Here is a 17,956-nt window from a genome sequence, read left to right as displayed (position 1 = left end):
TTCAGCGTGCGTCACTGCCGAGCCCCCTTTGGTGCCCGGCAATGACGATTTGCAATGCCTGGAGATGGCATAGGAAAGGAGCGGTGTACAACAAGAAAACAAACAAGAAACCAGAGTGAAAACTGAGTACTCTCTTTCAGCGTGCGTCACTGCCGAGCCCCCTTCGGTGCCCGGCAATGACGATTTGCAATGCCTGGAGGTGGCATAGGAAAGGAGCGGTGTACAACAAGAAACCAGAGTGAAAACTGAGTACTCTCTTTCAGCGTGCGTCACTGCCGAGCCCCCTTTGGTGCCCGGCAATGACGATTTGCAATGCCTGGAGATGCCATAGGAAAGGAGCGGTGTACAAAAGTTGTGGACAGAAGATTTAGATCAAATGTGATTCTGTATTGTAATATCCTCGTCTACTCTGGGATACAACCCTGGTGTTGGGCTAGCGGCTAGGGTGCCGGCTTAGGATCCTAGGATCCTGGGTTCGAATCCCAGTCGATCGCTGAATTAACGCCAGGGGGGTTGACTCAGCTTGTCATCCTTCCGAGGTCGGCTAATTGAGTACCAGTTCACTGGTAATTCCCTGGTTGTCGTTAAAGGCGGCAAAAATGGTTGGCATCAGGAAGGGCATCCGGCCGTAAAACATCGCTTCAAAAAGGGGACCAAAAAACAACAACAACCACGGTTCCCGAAAAAGGCCAACCCCCGCTTTGCGGGGAAAAATGGCCTCTAAAGGTGGTTATTTTTTTTATTTTTTTTACTCTGGGATACAAAACGTAAACTGTTCACCTGGCGGAGGTATGCTCTCGACTGAGTGCCGTTCTCGTTATTAGATAATGCGTCATTCTGTCTCTTTCAGCATCTTACTTCTCTCTAACGTCCTCAATTCAAATAAACCAACCTGCGTCCATTTGTGGTTATCACAAGTGATTGCATTGACGTCACAAATGAGCGTCTGGAAAGAGAAAAACCACACATAGAAAACTCTGGCACAAACATATTGGGCAAAAGACAAAAAGTTGAGCAAATCAAAACAAGCGTTGGGAGTAAGGACAAATAACTCTGTTGGGAGTACCTGCGCGGTTGGCTTCAGTAGCACGTGTCTCACATCTGGAGCTTGTCCCTTGACGAGGCCGACCTGTCTATAGTCCCTTATCTCAGCGATCACACATCCACTGTGGAAGATGTTAACCTGGTGGGTGAGTGGAGGGGGAGAAGGGGGAGGAGGAGGAAAAGGAGGAGAGAGTTCCTTAGATCACACAAAGACCTATATTTTCACAATAATACCTCCATTACATTCAATGAACCAGCTTCATCTATGGTAGACAATACTGCCGCCCTTACTCTCCTCTGACAAAAAAATATTATATCATCAACCATGCAGTTTCCTTGTATGTTTGACCCTTGATTTGACTTCAACTTGACTTGACTTGACCTTGACTTCTGACCTGCAATTCAGTACCATAGACCTTTGATCCTTCATCTTTAGCGGTCTCTTTTATCCTTAATCTGGACCATTCGACCCATTCCCGACACTATACTGTATATATAAACCCTCCGTCCACCCACATTCCTATCTTTTGCCCTGATGAAGAAAAAAAACTGCTCAAAACGTCTGTCACACTTCATTTCCCATGTTAGTTAAGATACTCTTATTATACTGACTTTGATTTTGTCATATCAAAACAAAGCAACCATTATAAGCAAAGCACCCAGACATCACATGATCAGTACCTGTGCTTTCTCCAGCAAGTCCACCAGCACTGGAGGAAGCTCTCCAGAATCCAAGTATGCAAGAAACTCCCCTTCTTCATATGGCAGGTGCAGAGTTTCAACATCTGCCATGACAGATATAACAAGAGGTGGTGGAGAGATGAGAGATAGGGAGATAGACAGATAGGGAGAGATGGAGAGATGGAGAGACGGAGAGAGAGAGAGACAGAGACAGAGAGAGAGAGAGAGAGAGAGCGAGAGAGAGGGAGAGACAACACCATCAACTTCAGCAAAGGTACTTACAAGCGTTACGCCTAGGTCCCCCATCGGGGAAGTGATGTGAGTTGACAAAGTGGAACACGCAGAAAACATGCTATGATATGATATTTCGCTCACAAGGGTCAGACATACATGGAGGCGGCCATCTTGGATTTTGACGTAGGAACCCAATTTTCAATAGCGTTCTTCCTTATGCCTAGATACACCCACACACCAGAAGGTACTTCGCTTATTTTTCAAGATATTTCGCTCACAAGGTTCAGACATATATATGGTGGCGGCCGTCCTGGATTTTGACGTGGCGACCCACTTTACAACAGCGGTCTTCCTTATGCCGAGATACACCCACACACCAAATTAGAAGTTGGTACTTCGCTTATTTTTCAAGATATTCATCTCACAAGGTTCGGACATACATGGCGGCGGCCATCTTGGATTTTGACGTGGCGACCCAATAGACACACCTCCACACCAGATTAGACGTTGGTACTTCGCTTATTGTTCAAGATATTTCGCTCACAAGTTTCAGACATATATATGGTGGCGGCCATCTTGGATTTTGACGTGGCGACCCAATTTTCAATAGCGTTCGTCCTTATGCCGAGATACACCCACACACCAGATTAGAAGTTGGTACTTCGCTTATTTTTCAAGATATTCATCTCACAAGGTTCAGATGCCATCATGGCGGCGGCCATCTTGGATTTTGACGTGGCGACCCAATTTTCAAAAGCGTTCTTCCTTTTGCCTAGATACACCCACACACCAGATTAGAAGTTGGTACTTCGCTTATATTTCAAGATATGCAGGTTACAAGGTTCAGACATACATGGCGGCGGCCATCTTGGCTTTTGACGTGGCGACCCAATTTTCAAAAGCGTTCTTCCTTTTGCCTAGATACACCCACACACCAGATTAGAAGTTGGTACTTCGCTTATATTTCAAGATATGCAGGTTACAAGGTTCAGACATACATGGCGGCGGCCATCTTGGATTTTGACGTGGCGACCCAATTTTCAATAGCGTTCTTCCTTATGCCGAGATACACCCACACGCCAAGTTAGAAGTTGGTACTTCGCTTATTTTTCGAGATATTTCGCTCACGGGTTTCAGACATATATATGGTGGCGGCCATCTTGGATTTTGACGTGGCGACCCAATTTTCAATAGCGTTCGTCCTTATGCCGAGATACACCCACACACCAAATTAGAAGTTGGTACTTCGCTTATTTTTCAAGATATTCATCTCACAAGGTTCAGACATACATGGCGGCGGCCATCTTGGATTTTGACGTGGCGACCCAATTTTCAATAGCGTTCTTCCTTATGCCTAGATACACCCACACACCAGATTAGAAGTTGGTACTTCGCTTATTTTTCAAGATATGCAGGCTACAAGGTTCAGACATACATGGCATCAGACATACATGGCGGCGGCCATCTTGGATTTTGACGTGGGTTGCACCCACACACCAAATTCGAATGCGGTCCTTCGCTTACGCACGCACGCACACACGCCCGCACGCACGCACGGACGGAGGGGAAAGCCATAGTCCCCCTTTCGCTCCGCTGAGCGACGGGGGACAATAAAAGTTGAACAAACAAAGTTGCTTTCACCAGCCTCGGTGGCGTAAGGATTAAAGGGTCCGCTCTGAGTCTGGGAGGTTGGTGGTTCGAGCCCTAGCCGAGTCATACCAAATACTTTAAAAACGGTTTGTGCTGCTTCCTTGCTTGACGCTCAGCATTTAAAAGGATAGGGCATGGACAAAACCATAGATTGGTAACAATCGTGCAGGCCTTGATGAGCCTGATTGTCTCCTCCTGCGTCAAAAGTTCCTTGTGAGGGAACTCGTGTTATAGTTATATAACAAACACCCTGGGATGTGTAGATTACCAATCTCGACAATCATTCATTGAACACGGTTAAGGAAATGTACAAACTGGTAACATGTTAACCAGGGTTTTTTGAGGTGTGGAGAATGCTACAAGGACAGCATAAAATGCCCAAAGCATGACAACTTTGTCAGATGGCTACAGAGGGGTTGATGCATAGCAATGGGAGCAATCTTCCGACTCTCTTGCCTCTATATTTTGTCACTTTCCTCGAAATAAACCCTGACTTACATTCTTAATTTGTAGATCACCATTATCAGTTTGTTATTTGAAGCTTTGACCATGTGTGAAGGAGCAGGGCACCCAACCCAATTGCCTGTTGTGACGCCCAACAGCAAGGCAAGTGAACACGCCATGGATAAACCTCCAAAATCCCATCCACGATTTATAAACACTAGGGCATGCCCGTACTATATATATATCTAAAATTATATCCCCCCCCCCCCTCTATTTACATGAAATGGTTTGGTCCAAAGCGAACGGCTTGCGAGTACGGTGACAATCCCCCCCCTCTATTTACATGAAATGGTTTGGTCCAAAGCGAACGGCTTGCGAGTACGGTGACAATCCCCCCCCCCTCTCTATTTACATGAAATGGTTTGGTCCAAAGCGAACGGCTTGCGGAGTTTGGTAAAGAAATCGCCATAGCGTGTACAAACGCGCAGGAAAGCGAAAGAATCGCAAAGTAGTTTTAATTAGTTTTAAAACATAGTTTAACGCCAACATAGTTTGCCAACGTGAAATAAATGAATACGCTCTCAAATGTGCCGTCCGAGGCAGAGTCTGTTCGGCACGTTCGGCACACGTGATAGCTCGCTGCTCTCTGATTGGTTGAATCGTTTTTTGGACATAGCTCGATAACTACTTGTCCGATTAATATGAAACCTTGAAAAGGCACATCCTCGGGTCCCCAGCAATATACCTGGCAAGTTTAAAGTATATTGGACCCGTGGTTGTCGAGAAACAGCGGTCACAGACAAACATACAAACATACACACAGAGATTACTGGAATTATAGATAGATGTCAAGTGATTCAAACAATTCGCAAAATACCAACGAAGGGCGGGGGGAGGGGGCGAACAGCAAGAAGGAAAAGCGAGCACACGATCAGGAGCAAAGGACGAACAGAGCACATCATACCAGAGCCGTTCTTGGCGCGCAGCATGAGTGAATAGCCTTCGTTGCCTTTAAAAAAGTTGATGATAAGGCAGCAAGGTCGGTCCCTATTCACCACTTTCTCCAGTAGCTTTACATTCTTCCGCAGTCTCTGTGCACAACATTTGGTGTGGCATCTTGGGATGACGAGGGATGTATATAATTGATAGCTGCAATATATCAATCAAGATGGAAGCTTGAATCTTTGGTGATTAATAAAACTTCAAAAAGGAGCTTCAAACGTTAAGAAACATGCCCCTCAAACAACCCTTTGACTTTACGATGAGACCCAATGTCATGCAGGATATAAGGTCCAGGATGTGATAATGAGAAGAGGTAAAAGTGAAACACAAGGACGGAGTAATTAACTCCGTGCTTAAAAAAAAAACCCGTGGTATCATCTTCCTATATAAAAATAGTGTGTATTTGTCTGTCCCCCGTCATTAAGACGCTTTGATGAGGGTAGTAAAGGCCAATCTTTTAACACAAATGTGTGTTCACTATGGTCTATTTTTGAGAATAAAAAAACTCGAAAAACGTTTTCCATAAAAGAGTGGTGGTGGTCGTATGCACCCTGTGGCTGCTTAGCCACATCATTTCCTGAGGGTGCTGCTATGCCGCTGATGCAATTCCCCCCATTACCAGTCAGCTGCTACTCATTTTGCCGAACTTGGAAGAATAACAGGCTGAGTCAACCCACCTGGTGTTAATTCAACGATTAAAACAGAGGTTCGAACTTAGGACTCTAATAAAGCGCGGCGTTACGCGCGCTGCTTGTGAGCAAGGAGGAAGCGGACAAGCGGTAACATACAAACGTCTTTATTGTAAGACTACACTGTAACACTGTACCGCTCCGGGCTGGGCGCCCGGTGTATACCATGAGGCCACGCCTACCCCTCGGACGTGGCCACCGCCCACTTGGTGCGTGGAATGATGTCACCACGCCAGTGGGCTTTTGTGTCCGCCACACGCGCCCCCCCAGAATTCCCGCGCACCTGGAGGGCCAGTTTGCGGGGCAGACGAATGACCCGGCCGAAGCGCCCCCTGGCGATCGGCGGCGTCCGGGGTGCAGTGATGCCAGGTGGGATGCCCCTGGCTGCTCCTGGGATGGGTGCAGGACCGGGGGGCGGCGGAGCTGGGCGGTGCCGGGGGTCCGCCCGCAGGAGGGCGGCCCCGACGTGGGGGTCGGGCCACTGGCGGTGGATGGTCCACATCGAGGTGGGCCGGCTTGAGGCGGTCTACCGAAACGCGGTCAGGAGTACCGCCGATGTCCAGGGTGAAGTGCTTCGCCCCGGTCTCCAGCACGCGGAAAGGCCCGTCGTACGGGGGCCGCAGTGGTGTCCGATGGGCATCGTGGCGGACGAAGACGTACTCCGCCGTGCGAAGCTCCGGGGCGACGTGCGTCGGTGGGTGCCCGTGGCATGCCGTTGGCACCGGGGCGAACCTCTGGGCGGTCTCCTGCAGAGCGGAGCGCTGCTGTGCCGCGGACCATGGTGCCGTGGAGTCGGGGAGGAACTCGCCCGGCACCCGCAGCGGTTGCCCGAAGACCAACTCCGCCGCGGATGCGCGCAGGTCCTCCTTGGGCGCCGTCCGGAGGCCCAGCAGGACCCAGGGGAGCCTGTCGACCCAGCCGCCGTCGCGGAGGGTGGCCCGGAGCGCGGCCTTCAATGAGCGGTGAAATCGCTCACACAGGCCGTTGGCCTGGGGGTGGTAGGCCGTGGTTCGGTGCAGCCGGACCCCGAGCCCCTGCGCAACCGCCCCCCAGAGCTCCGAGGTGAACTGGGGGCCGCGGTCGGATGAGATGTCTGAGGGGGCGCCGAACAGGGCGACCCAGGTGGCGATGAAAGCCTGCGCGACATCGGTCGCCGTTGTCGACGCCAAGGGCACGGCCTCCGGCCACCGGGTGGTGCGGTCCACCATGGTGAGGACGTGGGTGAAACCCCGCGAGGGGGGCAGAGGTCCCACCAGGTCCACGTGGACGTGGTCAAACCGGCGTTCCGGCACCGTGAACGGGGCCAACGGGGCCTGGGTGTGCCGGTGCACCTTGGCGCGCTGGCACGCGAGGCATGTCCTGGCCCAGCCGCGGACGGCCTTCCGGAGGCCATGCCAGACGAACTTGTCGGCGATCAGCCTTTGGGAGGCCCTCGCGCCCGGGTGGGACAGGCCGTGGATGGCGTCAAACACCTGGCGCTGCCAGCCCGCGGGCACAATGGGGCGAGGACGCCCGAGGGAGACGTCGCACAAGAGGGCCGCGCCCGCGCCGTCGAACGGCACCTCGGTGACGCGGAGGCCCGTGACGGCGGTCCGCAAGGCCTGGACGTCGGGGTCAGCGGCCTGGTCCGCTGCCATCCGGGCATAGTCGATGCCGAGGTGGACTGCGTGGGCGACGGCCCGGGAAAGGCAATCCGCCACCGGGTTGTCCTTCCCCGCGACGTGCTGGATGTCCGTCGTGTACTCGGACACGGCCGAGAGGTGACGCTGCTGCCGGGCCGACCACGGCTCGGTGACCTTGCCCATCGCGAAGATCAGCGGCTTGTGGTCGACGAAGGCAGTGAACGCCCGGCCCTCGAGCAGATGGCGGAAGTGCCTGACCGCCAAGTGAAGTCCGAGCAACTCGCGGTCGAAGGTACTGTAACGGCGTTCGGGCGGGCGAAGCTGCCGGCTAAAGAACGCCAGCGGTTGCCAAGCTCCACGCACCCATTGCTCGTGCACCGCGCCCACCGCGTAGTCCGAGGCATCGGTGGTGAGGGCGATCGGTGCATCGGGCGCCGGGTGCGCGAGCATGGTGGCGTTAGCCAAGGCGAGCTTCGTGCCCGTGAACGCCGTGTCCATCTGCTCGGTCCAGGTAACGTCGCCTTTGCCCGGCTTACCTCGGAGAGCTTCGTGCAGGGGGCGCAGGAGCTGGGCGATACGGGGCAGGAACCGATGGTAAAAGTTCACCATGCCCAGGAACTCCTGCAGCCCTCTGATCGTGCGGGGGCGCGGAAACCCCTTCACCGCCTCCACCTTGGCCGGCAGGGGGACGGCTCCGTGCCTGGTGACACGGTGCCCCAGAAAATCGATTGTGGCGGCGCCGAACCGGCACTTTGCGGGGTTCACAATCAGGCCATGCTGGCCCAGGCGTTCGAAGAGCGTGCGGAGGTGGCGTAGGTGCTCTTCGCGGGACGCGCTGGCGACGAGGATATCGTCCAGGTAGACGTAGACAAAATCCAAGTCGCGCAGGACGCTGTCCATCAGTCGCTGGAACGCCTGAGCCGCATTCTTCAGACCGAAGGGCATGCGCAGGAACTCAAAGAGTCCGAATGGCGTGATGACCGCCGTCTTCGGGACGTCCTCCGGCCTGACGGGGACCTGATGGTAGCCGCGTATGAGGTCCACCTTCGAGAAGAAGGACCTGCCCGCCAAACGGGCGGAAAAGTCCTGAATGTGGGGGACGGGGTAGCGGTCGGGAGTCGTGGCGTCATTGAGACGGCGATAGTCCCCGCACGGTCGCCATCCCCCGCCGGGCTTCGGCACGATGTGCAGCGGCGACGCCCAAGCGCTCTCTGAGCGCCGAACGATGCCGAGTCGCTCCAGGGTAGCAAACTCCGCTTTTGCCACCGCCAGCTTCGTCGGCTCGAGGCGGCGTGCCCGGGCGTAGACCGGTGGCCCGACGGTGGGGATGTGATGGGCCACCCCGTGCTTGACGGCCCCCGCCGAGAAGGTGGGCCGCGTGAGGGCCGGGAAGCCGGCGAGGAGGCGGGTGAATGCGTCCGCTGCCGGAAGCGTACAGACCAACGTGGCCGGAACCGAATCGTTCGGCAAGCCGCTTGGCAAGCCGCTCGTTGAGCTGGGCAACGCACATGCGAGCGAGCTGAACGTCTCGGCCTGGACAAGCCGTCTGCGCTTGACGTCGACCAGGAGCCCATTAGCGCACAGGAAGTCCGCGCCAAGCAGTGCCATGGGCACGTCGGCGGTGACGAACGTCCATCGGAAAACCTGCCCTCCAAACCGCAGAGAGAGGCATCGTTTTCCGTACGTACGGATGGGCGTCCCGTTCGCGGCAAGCAGCGCGGGGCCCCCACCCGCGGCGTGCTTGTCTGACGTGCCGGCGGGAATGACACTCACCTGTGCTCCCGTGTCGCACAGGTAACGGCGCCCGGAGAAGGTGTCCGTTATGAACAGCAGGCTGCTCGAACGGCCGGCGCTCATCGCCACAATGGAGCGCCGGCCCGGGCGTTTCCCGACCCGTCGAAGGAGCACGGCGGATGACACCGCCGAGCTTCGTGGCCGAACTTGGCGTGGAACCAGCACCAGGTGGTGGAGCCGGAGGAGCGCGGCTGGCTCCGCCAGGCCGGTGGAGTCGACGGGTTTCCCCGCGGTGGCGGTTTTCGCCGCGGCGGTGGGCGGGGCGTGGCGGCGTTCACGAGGTGCGTATCAGCATGCTGCTGAAACGCAGCGTGCTGTAGAAGATGATGCTGTGGAACAGCAGCAGCAGCGTCGGAGGCCGTGACGGCCACGCCAACGCTCGCCCGCGTGTCCGAAGCGGCAAAGTACTTGTCCGCCTCGGCCGCCAATTGCCGGGGTTCCGTTAGCCCGGTCCCGGCCAACGCGAGGCGAACCTGCGCTGGAAGTTGGCGACGGAAAAGCGCCCGGAATAGCGAACCGGGGGCTTCGTCGCCCAACAGTGACAGCATATGGTCCATTCGGACCGACGGGCGCGTCTCACCGAGCTCGGGGAGGTCCAGGAGGCGATCGGCCCGTGCGTCATCCGTGAGGCCGAACGTGGCTAGGAGTAGCCGCTTGAGCGCCTCGTACTTGTGGCCGTCCGGTGGGTGGCGAAGGACGGACACAACTCGAGCGGCCGTGCCGGGCCCGAGGGAGGCGACGACATGGCAGTAGCGCAGGTCGTCATTGGTGAGGCGCCGAAGCTGAAATTGGGCTTCGGCTTGAACGAACCAGACCTCGGCCTGGGCCTCCCAAAATTCGGGAAGTTTAATCGCCATTGACTTGTCGTTGGCCATTGCAATGGCGTCGTGTTCGGAAGGATCGCTACGGCAGATCCAACGTCGAGGGTCACCAGTAAAGCGCGGCGTTACGCGCGCTGCTTGTGAGCAAGGAGGAAGCGGACAAGCGGTAACATACAAACGTCTTTATTGTAAGACTACACTGTAACACTGTACCGCTCCGGGCTGGGCGCCCGGTGTATACCATGAGGCCACGCCTACCCCTCGGACGTGGCCACCGCCCACTTGGTGCGTGGAATGATGTCACCACGCCAGTGGGCTTTTGTGTCCGCCACACTAACATCTCAAGCCAACCACCTTAACCTTTAAACCAACACCAGGCTTTCATAAAAGAGGTGCACAGAAGCATTAAAAAAAAAACAATAAAAGGTGCAGGCAGGTGAAATTCACTGCATGTGATGTGTGTAGCATGTTCATTTGTGTGTGTAGCATGTTGAATAAAAAAAATAAGCACACCTAATGCTAGGCCGAGGCTTCAGACTTTGGCACGCTGAGGAGGCTGTACCGCCTGTAAATTTTGACGGGCTTTCATACTAATGTGTATGCATGTGTGTGTGTGTATATGTATATATATATATAGTCACGTAAAAAAGTAAGTACACCCCATGTAAAGTTTTGACTTTTTCAACATATTTCAACATACAGCTATTTGATCTTCATTTCAACAATATTGATCGATAAAGGTGATATAATATAACAAATATCATGAAACATTTACATTTTGTAAATGTGTTACTGTTATTAGTTTATTTAAATGTGTTACTGTTAATGTGTTACTGTTGTAGTTTTTCTGTAGCAGTTCCTTTGATTTTAGTGAGGGGTGTAAAATGACAATGATCTGACATGGTTGGCACATGAAGGATGCATGCAGGTGGAGAGCATTTGTGGGCTGCACGATCTACACTCAGTTTTCTTTTGGGCATGCCAACTTCATGTCTACTTCTACCACCACTGTTAAAAAACTCCTTCTACCACCACATTGTATAATTTAAATAAACATAAATGCAAATTTCGCAGGTGGAAAAAGTAAGTACACCCTTGGCTCAAATAGGTGGTATTGCCCCCTTTGGCAGAAACAACCTCAAGTAGGCGTTTCTTATAACTGTCTACCAGTCTTTGACATCGACTGGGAGAAATTTTTGCCCACTCCTCCATGCAGAATTCTTTCAGCTGTGCGATGTTTGAAGGGTTTCTTGCATGCACAGCTCGTTTCAAATCCCCCCACAACATCTCGATGGGATTTGGATCCGGGCTTTGACTTTGCCATTCCAGAACCCTCCATTTCTTTCTTTTCAGCCATTCCTTGGTGGATTTACTGGTACTAGGGCATGCCCGTACTATATATATATCTAAAATTATATCCCCCCCCCCTCTATTTACATGAAATGGTTTGGTCCAAAGCGAACGGCTTGCGAGTACGGTGACAATCCCCCCCCTCTATTTACATGAAATGGTTTGGTCCAAAGCGAACGGCTTGCGGAGTTTGGTAAAGAAATCGCCATAGCGTGCACAAATGCGCAGGAAAGCGAAAGAATCGCAAATTAGTTTTAATTAGTTTTAAAACATAGTTTAACGCCAACATAGTTTGCCAACGTGAAATAAATGAATACGCTCTCAAATGTGCCGTCCGAGGCAGAGTCTGTTCGGCACGTTCGGCACACGTGATAGCTCGCTGCTCTCTGATTGGTTGAATCGTTTTTTGGACATAGCTCGGTAACTACTTGTCCGATTAATATGAAACCTTGAAAAGGCACATCCTCGGGTCCCCAGCAATATACCTGGCAAGTTTAAAGTATATCGGACCCGTGGTTGTCGAGAAACAGCGGTCACAGACATACAAACATACAAACATACAAACATACACACAGAGATTACTGGAATTATAGATAGATGTTTAGGGTCATTGTCATGTTGCAAGGTCCACCTTCGATTGAGCTTCAACTTTTCCGACAGATGGCTTCACATTATCCTCAAGCACCCTCTGGTACAATGAAGAATTCATAGTGGATTCTATGATGGTGAGCTGCCCAGGCCCTGATGCAGCAAAGCTGCCCCAAACCATAATATTTCCACCACCATGCTTTACAGTTGGTATCAGGTTCTTGTGGTCAAATGCTGTCTTTGGTTTTCGCCAAACATGTCTTCTGGTACTGTGGCCAAATAGCTCTATCTTTGACTCCAGAGCACATTGTTCCAGAAGTGCTGGTCTTTGCCTCGGTGTTCATTGGCAAACTTTAGTCTTGCCCTCATGTTCTTTCTGGACAGCAAAGGTTTCCTCCTGGCACACCTCCCATGTAGATCAAATTTGTGCAGCCTCTTTCTAATGGTAGACTCGTGCACTTTGGCATCAACAGTGGCAAGAGCTACCTGTAGGTCCCGTGATGACATTCTGGGGTTCTTAGAGACTTCTTTCAGCATCTTGCGGTCTGCTCTTTGACTGAACTTGCTGGGGCAGCCTGGCCTGAACAAGTTGGCAGTTGTTTGGAATCTTCTCCACTTGTAGATGATCTTCCGGACAGTCGAATGATTGATTTCAAATTGTTTGGAGATCTTTTTAAATCCCTTCCCAGACTCGTAGGCATCTATAACCTTCTTTCTGAAGGCCTCAGAGAGCTCTTTTGATCCAGGCATGGTGGCGCCGCACACTTCAACAATAAAGAGCAAACCAAACTAAATGTCTGAGGTTTAAATAAGACAGGTTCCTCCAAGATCCTCTCTAACGATGTTCTAATCATTTGCACCTGAGATGGTGCACCTGATTCTAATTTTAGGTATTTGAAGTAGTGATAAATGTGGGGGTGTACTTACTTTTTCCACATGTGAAATTTGCATTTATGTTTATTTAAATTATACAATGGACTACAAAATGTAAATGTTTCATGATATTTGTTATATTATACTCACCTTTATCTATCAATATTGTTGAAATGAAGATCAAATAGCTGTATGTTGAAATATGTTGAAAAAGTCAAAACTTTACATGGGGTGTACTTACTTTTTCACATGACTGTATATACAAACATACACACTATAATACTTTCCTCCAGTCCCTTTGTCTGTATCTCCATTCAGGGTGGGGCTTCAAAATCAAATCTTTGCTCAGCATAGCTCTGAGGCCTCATCAGCCTCTTTTGCAAGGCCCATGCTTATTGACTCTCTCATGGCCTTATCTGCACTCCAATTCAATATCTGATTTCATTTTTCATAGTCGCTAAGATGGTTAATTCTCAGTGCAGCAAAAGGTTTTTAAAAATCGGACAAATATTGGCGTTTTATTGGCAAAAATGCAATCTAATGGCCGTTTTGAATGTATCTGGTCGGATGCAATGCGGGGACTGGGAGAGGGGTGTTGTGAAGAGGAGAGGAGAGAGAAGGTGGAGAGGGTGTGGGAGGAGGAGGAGGGAGGGGTGGAGAAGAGGGGAGAGGAGTGAAGGGGGAGCGGAGTGAAGGGGGAGAGGAGTGAAGGGGGAGTTGAGGTCGGAAAGGAGTGAAGGGGGAGATGAGGGAGGAAAGGAGAAAGAGGTGGGGAGGCGGAGGGGAGAGGAGGCACGGAGGGGGTAGAGAGTAGGGAAGGTAGGGTTCCCTACTCGGGAATTAGTTATTTATTATTACTTTGGAAAAGTAGAACGACTGAAAATGAAAGTTAGGGATCAAACTGTCATCTAATCATGATTTTTTTTCATATTCCCGGGGTATATATATATATATATTATGTTTTTGGGGTAGGGATGAAATACTTTAGTCGAGATAGAATCATGTAGGTTTAGAATGCTCTGAGTGTCGTGAAGAAGGAGAACCCACCTCGATGTAAATTAAGTTAGGCCGACTGTCCGGGTAAGATTGTATATGTCTCCATACGAGGGGTGGAGCTATGCTAATTAGGTCGGGCTTAAGGATAAACCCCAGTGTGTAATTGCTCTGGGATTTTTCCATTCGTTGTTATTGCATCAAAAAGGTCCACCACAATAACTACAACAATCGCACTGTAAATGGACTCATTCGCTCACAACGCTGCCAGGTCCGACAAACACGGCACTTCTGCCGATCAGCAAGGGAACGACGTCATCCGAACATTCCCGAACAGAGATTGGACTCCTCCCCTGACGTATCGCAACGGGGAGGGCACGCCCCGTCCTTCGTGATAGAGTAGCGCTCGGTGATTGGACAGAGGGTGTGACGTGAGCGTGGAACATTCAGGAGAAGGCAAAAAGACGCGTTTCGCCATCTTTCTCTCTCTCTCGTTCTGGCTCTCGTCGTGAGTGGACGCTGTGGTTTCGGGTGAGCTGGTGAGGTGACGTGTCGGGGCTTTGTAACCTTTTGCAACGTGGAAGGAGGTGGTGCTGGTTGACGGTGGTGCTCTGTGGAGAATGTTGGGGTCGCGAGTGAAACCAAGAGGGATCCTGCCTGCTTGTCTCACACTGGCAGCTGGTTACGGGTGCGGTTCCGCACCACTTTGTGCGTTTCCCGCGCTGTGGTTCGAGGCGACGTCCAGCAGCCTTACCAGCCATTTGGGGACGCAAAGCTGTGTCGGTCGATTACCACAGTACCATTTATTTTCTTTTACTTTCGTTTTCCCCTTGTTTGTATAGGAGTCTGAGTGGAGACGTCTCAATTTAGGAAATAGTTTTTACCTCACCTTTCATTGTTATTTGCATTTATTTTAATGAAATCATTAATTGTCGAATCTTACTTTCCGTGTATTGTGTATTTTGCTGTCCCGTCTCTGTGTCTGTGGGGATCGTATAACCCCTGCGTGATCAGGTAAGACCTCAAACCTTCCCGCGTGTGTCACTACCGTCAAGTTGGGTATACGCTTCGGAGGTAAAGCTCGTTACAGCTATCCGTCAGCTCGGGGATCTTAATCCCCGGCGACGCGACAATATAGAGTTTGTTTAAGGTGAGTTTACTCTTGTCCAACTATGTAATTAAACAAAATGTACTTTGAAGAATGCAGGCATGTTACAGGTACAGCCTGTAATGCAGGTACAGCCTCCTCAGCGTATGAAATACAATATTTATCAAATAATAACATTTGGTTTTAATCTATTTTTAATTTGTAAAGCTAAGTGTATTCGATGTTTCAAAAATGAACAGAAGTCAGTCAAGGTGAGTTCTCCATCCTCCCTCCTCTCAATTCAAGTCAAGGCAAGTCAATCAAGTCAATGTAGAAGTGTCCCTTTCCACCCTACCCTCCCTCCTCTCCTCTGTGTGCGATCCATTCCTCCTCTCTCATATGTGTGCTCTCCCCTGTGCAGTGTGTGCAGTGAGGGGTTGGAGAGGAGTGAGGGGGGAGAGGAGAGTTGGGGGTGGAGAGAAGTGAAGGGTGGAGAAGAGTGAGGGGTGGAAGAGTGAGGTGGAGTTGGAGTGGAGTAAGAAGGGGTTGGAGAGGAGTGAGGGGTGGAGAAGAGAGATGGAGGATGGGGATAGAGAGGGGACAGGAGGGAGGAGTGAGGGGGAGAGGAGATGAGTGAGGAGTGGAGAAAAGTGATGGGGAAGGAGAGGGTGGAGAGGAATGAGGAATGAGAGGAATGAGGAATGAGATGAGTGAGGGGTGGAGAGGAGAATGAGGGGTGGAGAGGAGAGTGTGGGGTGGAGAGGAGAGTGTGGGGTGGAGAGGAGAGTGTGGGGTGGAGAGGAGAGTGTGGGGTGGAGAGGAGAGTGTGGGGTGGAGAGGAGAGTGTGGGGTGGAGAGGAGAGTGTGGGGTGGAGAGGAGAGTGTGGGGTGGAGAGGAGAGTGTGGGGTCGAGAGGAGAGTGTGGGGTCGAGAGGAGAGTGTGGGGTGGAGAGGAGAGTGTGGGGTGGAGAGGAGAGTGTGGGGTGGAGAGGAGAGTGTGGGGTGGAGAGGAGAGTGTGGGGTGGAGAGGAGAGTGTGGGGTGGAGAGGAGAGTGTGGGGTGGAGAGGAGAGTGTGGGGTGGAGAGGAGAGTGTGGGGTGGAGAGGAGAGTGTGGGGTGGAGAGGAGAGTGTGGGGTGGAGAGGAGAGTGTGGGGTGGAGAGGAGAGTGTGGGGTGGAGAGGAGAGTGTGGGGTGGAGAGGAGAGTGTGGGGTGGAGAGGAGAGTGTGGGGTGGAGAGGAGAGGGTGGGGTGGAGAGGAGAGTGTGGAGTGGAGAGGAGAGTGTGGGGTGGAGAGGAGAGTGTGGGGTGGAGAGGAGAGTGTGGGGTGGAGAGAAGAGTGTGGGGTGGAGAGAAGAGTGTGGGGTGGAGAGAAGAGTGTGGGGTGGAGAGGAGAGTGTGGGGTGGAGAGGAGAGTGTGGGGTGGAGAGGAGAGTGTGGGGTGGAGAGGAGAGTGTGGGGTGGAGAGGAGAGTGTGGGGTGGAGAGGAGAGTGTGGGGTGGAGAGGAGAGTGTGGGGTGGAGAGGAGAGTGTGGGGTGGAGAGGAGAGGGTGGGGTGGAGAGGAGAGTGTGGAGTGGAGAGGAGAGTGTGGGGTGGAGAGGAGAGTGTGGGGTGGAGAGAAGAGTGTGGGGTGGAGAGAAGAGTGTGGGGTGGAGAGAAGAGTGTGGGGTGGAGAGAAGAGTGTGGGGTGGAGAGAAGAGTGTGGGGTGGAGAGAAGAGTGTGGGGTGGAGAGGAGAGTGAGTAATGATATGGATGAGTAATGTTGAGGAGGCTCCAAGTAAGACAACTTCGAGCTCAGCGATTGTGGTGAAACGATATTAAACATAACGATCAATGTAAGAACGCCCTTTCACTTTTATGAGTGGGAGGAGAGGTGGGGTGGGGCGGAGGACAGAGAATTGTGGTTCAGAGTGGGGGGGGGGGGGGGCTGGGGAGAGCCAGAGCAAAGATGGGACAGAGTTTGGAGATGGAGGTTGAGACTTTGGGGAGGAAGGGGTTGAGGAGGAGAGGGTTGATTGGTGGGTGGGTGAGGGGAGTTGTGGTGGGCAGGAGGTTTGAAGGCTTGAAGTTGAAGTGTGGAGGGGATTAAAACCTTTTGGTTTGAAGTGGGAGGTTGAGTTCTTTGGATTTGAGAGAGAGGGTGGGGGGGTGGGGGGGGGGATTGATGGCTTGAAGTCACATTTTACTTTGCGTGGATTCGACGATGTAAAAAAAAAAAAAAAAAGTCACATTTTACAGTATTTTTGTAATCCGCTCCGCCCGTCTGCCTGTTCATCCGTCAAGCTATCTTCTCCTAAATGGATGTGAAGAAATTCACCAAAGTTGGTAGTTACGATCACCACATGGCTGAAAGATGAGAGAGCATTATAGATTTTGGCCCCGCTCCTGGGCGGACTCAGGGTCACAAGGATCAAGACGGGAAAATTTTTTACTTAAAATTTGATCAACATTCCTGGTGGAACGTTTTGCCACTTTTACCTCCGACACTGAATGTAGACAGACGTTGTGTTTTCAGACGGACGTTATGTGTGTTTGTTTGACTGTGAACAAGATATCTCAAAAGGTTGTGGACAGATTCGAACAAAACATGGTGGACATGTTGGGTGGGTGACAAGAATGAATGAATGAATGATTTCATTGGGTGACAATTCATTGGGTGACAAGGAAAAATTGATTCGATTTTGGTGATGATCCGAATCCCGATTCGAGAATTTTTAAGTGATCCTTCACCATTGAGAGATGGGGCCAAGAACAATATAAAGCATAGCATGATATTTCGAAACATTGTGGATGAGTTGCGACAAAACTTGGTGGATGTGTTGGGTCGGTGACATGAATAAACCAATTAGGTTTTGGAGGTACGGATCCAGATCGGGCCTATCAGTGGGATACAAAAACGTAAACTGTTCAGCCTGACGGAGGAATGCGCTCTACTGAGTGCCGTTTGAGTTAGCCTGTCCCCTGCACAGCAGGAGACAGAGTTTTGTAATCACTTCTGCCTGTCTGTGTGTCTGTGTGTCTGTCTGTGCGAGTACGTGTCTGTGTGAGTAAGTGTCTGCGCGAGTACGTGTCTGCGCGAGTACG

At 51.6% G+C, this 17,956-nt stretch overlaps 1 protein-coding gene across 10 annotated transcripts in view; it reads right to left on the bottom strand.

The window, feature by feature from the left end:
- The window catches only part of SUPT20H (SPT20 homolog, SAGA complex component), a 100,838-nt gene that overhangs the window by 47,656 nt on the left and 35,226 nt on the right, over positions 1 to 17,956 (bottom strand). For 7 of the 10 annotated variants that reach the window (XM_068132206.2, XM_068132209.2, XM_068132208.2 and 4 more), the window contains exons 7-10: positions 5,018 to 5,144; positions 1,726 to 1,829; positions 1,067 to 1,183; positions 893 to 946 (exon numbers count right to left, since the gene is read on the bottom strand). In XM_068132206.2, coding sequence (XP_067988307.1) covers positions 893 to 946; positions 1,067 to 1,183; positions 1,726 to 1,829; positions 5,018 to 5,144 — 402 coding nt within the window. Of the gene's footprint in view, positions 1 to 892; positions 947 to 1,066; positions 1,184 to 1,725; positions 1,830 to 5,017; positions 5,203 to 17,956 lie in introns of all 10 variants that reach the window. The other 3 variants (XM_078766136.1, XM_068132212.2, XM_068132211.2) reach the window with 2 other exon arrangements.

Source organism: Myxine glutinosa, chromosome 12 (assembly GCF_964187855.1).
Source record: "Myxine glutinosa chromosome 12, kmMyxGlut1.1, whole genome shotgun sequence".
Lineage (NCBI taxonomy): Eukaryota > Metazoa > Chordata > Myxini > Myxiniformes > Myxinidae > Myxine > Myxine glutinosa.
The sequence above is the reverse complement of the archived record's forward strand: the minus strand, read 5'-3'. Positions and strand labels throughout refer to the sequence as shown.